Source organism: Micropterus dolomieu, linkage group LG02 (genome assembly GCF_021292245.1).
Source record: "Micropterus dolomieu isolate WLL.071019.BEF.003 ecotype Adirondacks linkage group LG02, ASM2129224v1, whole genome shotgun sequence".
In the NCBI taxonomy this organism is placed as follows: domain Eukaryota; kingdom Metazoa; phylum Chordata; class Actinopteri; order Centrarchiformes; family Centrarchidae; genus Micropterus; species Micropterus dolomieu.
Window position 1 is genome coordinate 3670835 of NC_060151.1, and position 4786 is coordinate 3675620.

At 40.2% G+C, this 4786-nt stretch overlaps 1 protein-coding gene across 1 annotated transcript in view; it reads left to right on the plus strand.

Annotated features, from left to right (window-relative positions):
• LOC123957703 (deleted in malignant brain tumors 1 protein) overlaps positions 1-4786 on the plus strand; it is a 68810-nt gene that overhangs the window by 53072 nt on the left and 10952 nt on the right. Inside the window, exons 20-22 of the mRNA XM_046030696.1 lie at positions 870-1163; positions 1528-1821; positions 2186-2479. Coding sequence (XP_045886652.1) covers positions 870-1163; positions 1528-1821; positions 2186-2479 — 882 coding nt within the window. The remainder of the gene's footprint in view (positions 1-869; positions 1164-1527; positions 1822-2185; positions 2480-4786) is intronic.

Below are 4786 nucleotides of genomic sequence, written 5' to 3' on the forward strand. Positions count from 1 at the left end.
TGTTCATAGCTGTCCTTTAAATATGAAGCCACAGCCAGCAGCTAGTTAGCATAGCTTAGCATAAAGACTGGAAACCAGGAAACAGCAGTAACTTACTGAAGGCAACCAGAGGGGACCAAAAATCAACATGTTCTCACTCCTGACTCGTCACATATTGACGCTTGGTCAAGGCCCTTTGGCGTCGCCTTTTAACGACCTGGGTAGCCCTTATGCGTCATTAATTGACCTTTAGGGCTCCACGGTCAAGTAAGCAATGCCTAGCAACAACAAATATGCCTCTTCCGGTAAAGTTAGCAACAATAAATATGTAACGTCCGGTCAGACTTTCAAAATAAAATGCTAGCATTTCGAAACATTGCCATTTTTAAACAGCGCATTATTAAAGTTGGGAAACTTAGTACTTGGTTGGGTTTAGGCAACAAAACTATTTGGTTAAGGTTAGGAAAAGATCATGGTTTGGGTGAAAATAACTACGTACGTCAGTTAACTCGTAAGTTAACTAACGTCACGTCAATTTACGTAACTTACATAAAGAACATATTTAATGTTGACTTTTTGTTTCACAAGGGACACCAACCTCGGTCTCCGGGTTCAAAGTCCAGGTTCTGGCCTCCATCCACCCCAACCACCACCTTACTCAGTATTTTCTTTTAAATATCATATACCTGCCTTTACCGTCAAAAAACAATGCTACAGGGCTTTCCCCAGTGCGTCACAAACTGACGACTATGGGTTGCAAAAAACGGAATTTCCAAAAATAGTGAACTATTCCTTTACAATAAAAGAAAATTTAGCAAACTATAAAAGCAGAAAAATGTTGACCTCAAAGTCAGTCCATTTATTGCTCTAATATTGTGTTGTTTTTTCAGTAAGTCTTCCAAAGCCCAGCATCTCCATGAAACCTGCTGGTGAGGTTACCTGGGGTCAGGACGTCAGCATCACTTGTTCCATCTCAACTCAGCATTTAGGTGGAACATTCATCCTGCAGCAGACCTCAGGCTCATTCAGAAAGACCCAAACATCAAGTACCAACTCTGCTACCTTCATTATACCTAAAGTGAACTTTGATAACGAAGGATCGTACCAGTGTCAGTATCAGACAAGTGTTTCAAGACGAGACTTCAGCTCCCCTTTAAGTGACTCTGTCAGACTCTCTGTTACTGGTAAGGAAATTAATCTGTTTTATTCACTTGTTTAAAGAAATAGTTCAACGTCTGGGAAATAAAATAATAATAAAATAATTAATTTTCATGTTGAGAATTAGAAGAGAAGATTGATACTCATCTCATAACTGTCCTTTAAATATGAAGCCACAGCCAGCAGCTAGTCAGCGTAGCTTAGCATAAAGACTGGAAACAAGGAAACAGCAATAACTTCCTGAAGGTAACAAGAGGGGACTCCAAAAAAATCTTATTTCCCAAAACTATTCCTTTGCCATAAAGGAAAGTTTAGCAAACTATACAAGAAGAAAAATGTTGACCTCAAAGTCAGTCCATTTACTGATCTACTTTTGTGGTATTTTTTCAGTGAGACTTCCAAAGCCCAGCATCTCCATGAATCCTGCTGGTGAGGTTACCTGGGGTCAGGACGTCAGCATCACTTGTTTGATCTCAACTCAGCATTTAGGTGGAACATTCATCCTGCAGCAGACCTCAGGCTCATTCAGAAAGACCAAAACATCAAGTACCAACTCTGCTACCCTCATTATACCTAAAGTGAACTTTGATAACGAAGGATCGTACCAGTGTCAGTATCAGACAAGTGTTTCAAGACGAGACTTCAGCTCCCCTTTAAGTGACTCTGTCAGACTCTCTGTTACTGGTAAGGAAATTAATCTGTTTTATTCACTTGTTTAAAGAAATAGTTCAACGTCTGGGAAATAAAATAATAATAAAATAATTAATTTTCATGTTGAGAATTAGAAGAGAAGATTGATACTCATCTCATAACTGTCCTTTAAATATGAAGCCACAGCCAGCAGCTAGTCAGCGTAGCTTAGCATAAAGACTGGAAACAAGGAAACAGCAATAACTTCCTGAAGGTAACAAGAGGGGACTCCAAAAAAATCTTATTTCCCAAAACTATTCCTTTGCCATAAAGGAAAGTTTAGCAAACTATACAAGAAGAAAAATGTTGACCTCAAAGTCAGTCCATTTACTGATCTACTTTTGTGGTATTTTTTCAGTGAGACTTCCAAAGCCCAGCATCTCCATGAATCCTTCTGGTGAGGTTACCTGGGGTCAGGACGTCAGCATCACTTGTTTGATCTCAACTCAGCATTTAGGTGGAACATTCATCCTGCAGCAGACCTCAGGCTCATTCAGAAAGACCCAAACATCAAGTACCAACTCTGCTACCTTCATTATACCTAAAGTGAACTTGGATAACGAAGGATCGTACCAGTGTCAGTATCAGACAAGTGTTTCAAGACGAGACTTCAGCTCCCCTTTAAGTGACTCTGTCAGACTCTCTGTTACTGGTAAGACAAATAAATTTATAAAGTAAATACAACAAAACAGAAAAGAGTACAGTAATATAGCGTGACCATTAAATCTAGCTCGAAAGCTCATCCATCTGGTGGCAGCAGCTACAATTGAGGACATTGAGGTCATGTCCTCTGTGTTGTTACCAGGATATTTAATCACCAGTTTACATTCTACAATTACACTCCCATAATTACAGCCAAAAAGAAGACACAAAAACAGAGTAAGATAGATTCCATATTTACTGAGGACAGAAACAGGCAAGGGGCAACACCAGAAAGACAAAGTCAAAAAGAGAAAGTCAAACCGAGGGGGGCAGGCAGAGAATCATCTGTCCCAGGACAAGGGTTAGCCAGGCAAAGTCAGGGAGGCAGAAACCAAGGCTGAAAAGCCATAAGTCCATAATAATTGAACTTACATCATGAAATGGATCATAAGATCCGCATGGTGCTACGTTGGCTACATGGAACAGGCCGCAAAGTCAAAAGTCAAAACAGGTGACTTATAGGGATACTATGCGATTCTGAGATTCTGAATGAACGTGCATATCCATGGTCCGTGGTCGTATTCTACTGAAATATAGTAGAATCCAAAGCGTCTGCTGTCTGAGAGCACGTTAGCCTCAATGAGAGGGCATGTTTTAGCAGAACTGTAGACGGTGTGACAACAAGCCGGTCAATATTTGAATATGTATTGAAACAAAATACTTTTCTAAGCCTGTCTAAGACGGTGTCTAGTTTATTTATCGGTAGGATTATCGAGAGGAACTTAAATAGTTACAATTAGTGAACAAACATCCTCAAACAAACAACATGTAAGCACACAACCGCAGCGATCAATTCAATTTTATTTATATAGCGCCAAATCACAACAACAGTTATCTTGTGGTGTCCGAACAATAATGCTGCGATGATGTGTTGAGAAGAAATCCGCTTGACACTGTTCTTGATCATAAAAGTTTATTACATCAAGGAATTCAGCATCAATTACAAGCTCTGCAGCAGCTTGGAGAGTGACCCAGCCCGATGGCCACTCTGTCTCTCTGTACATCAAACACAGCTTATATAGGACATGTTTAGGTATCTGCTAAATACCATATAAGGGTCCCTTCATAAACACTAATCTCTACTCCCCCTAACACTGGGTCAGAGGTCAAATTCCTTAGGAGGGTTCACTCTTTACACACCCATCAATCTTTACTCCCCCTTAAGAGTTCACTGAGCCTCTATCCAGCTGCTAGAGTGTTATTTTAAACTGTAATGGTCAAATGAAACATATGTTATACACCACAATCTCACAGAGCTTTTCATAAAAGAGCAGGTCTACTCTCTATAACTAGAGTATCATCTGCATAACAATGAAAGTTTATGGAATATTTCCTGATAATATTGTGTAGCAGACCTAATAATTAATAAATTTATGAGAATTGATACCCAATTATGAATTCATAATTGAAGATTCATAAAATCAAAATTTTCCTCGTTTCAGGGCACCACCGGAGTTGTTATAATCCTAGAGTCTCCGGACCTCTAGGTAGTTTTGAATAATTATACAATTATCACTAGTGATAAGTTAGTTAATAATCGCTCAATTATCTTAAATCAGTCAGTCAGTCAGTCTCATATCTAAAGGGTCAATTCTCTTGGCAGGAACTAGAAATAGGCAACACACACAGCTCTTGATTATATTACAGTGAATTTATTCTCTAACTAAGGTGATAGAAAGATGGTTGGATACAAGGAACATAAACATTTGCTGAACAATGAGCCTGGAGGTTCGGTTGTGGGAAGCATTTGACTCATACGGCGTAGAAGAACTAATGAGAGTAAACTACTGCTATAGTTTAGGAGTTAAAATGGCCATCTGATCACAGAACGCGTGTTAAGTCTTACTGCTTGTCGACAGCCTGCTTTTGGCCTGTTGCACGGGTCCCACGCTAGCTGCCCGATCCTGGCTTTTTGCTAGGGATTCTCCGGGGTTCTCCGTGTCTGATTGAAAACGCCTCCTCCGTCTGGCAATTCGGCTGTTTTCAGGTTTCCTTCGTTGTAGCTGGCGAGACCACGTGGCTTGGTCTGACCTTGGTGAAGTTGGCTCGACGAAAAAGGCTTAAAATGGAACTTGGTCGTTCCTGAATTAGTCCAGTGTAACTTAACGAACTGATAACTTTAACAAACAAAAGAAATAAAGAAAATAAAACAAACTGAAGGCAGATCGATGTCGCGGCACTTCAGGTGTGTAGCTTCAGGCGAACAAAGGGCCTGTTTGTTTCGCTGGCCGAGTCTGGGCGTTGCCTGGCGAGGCAC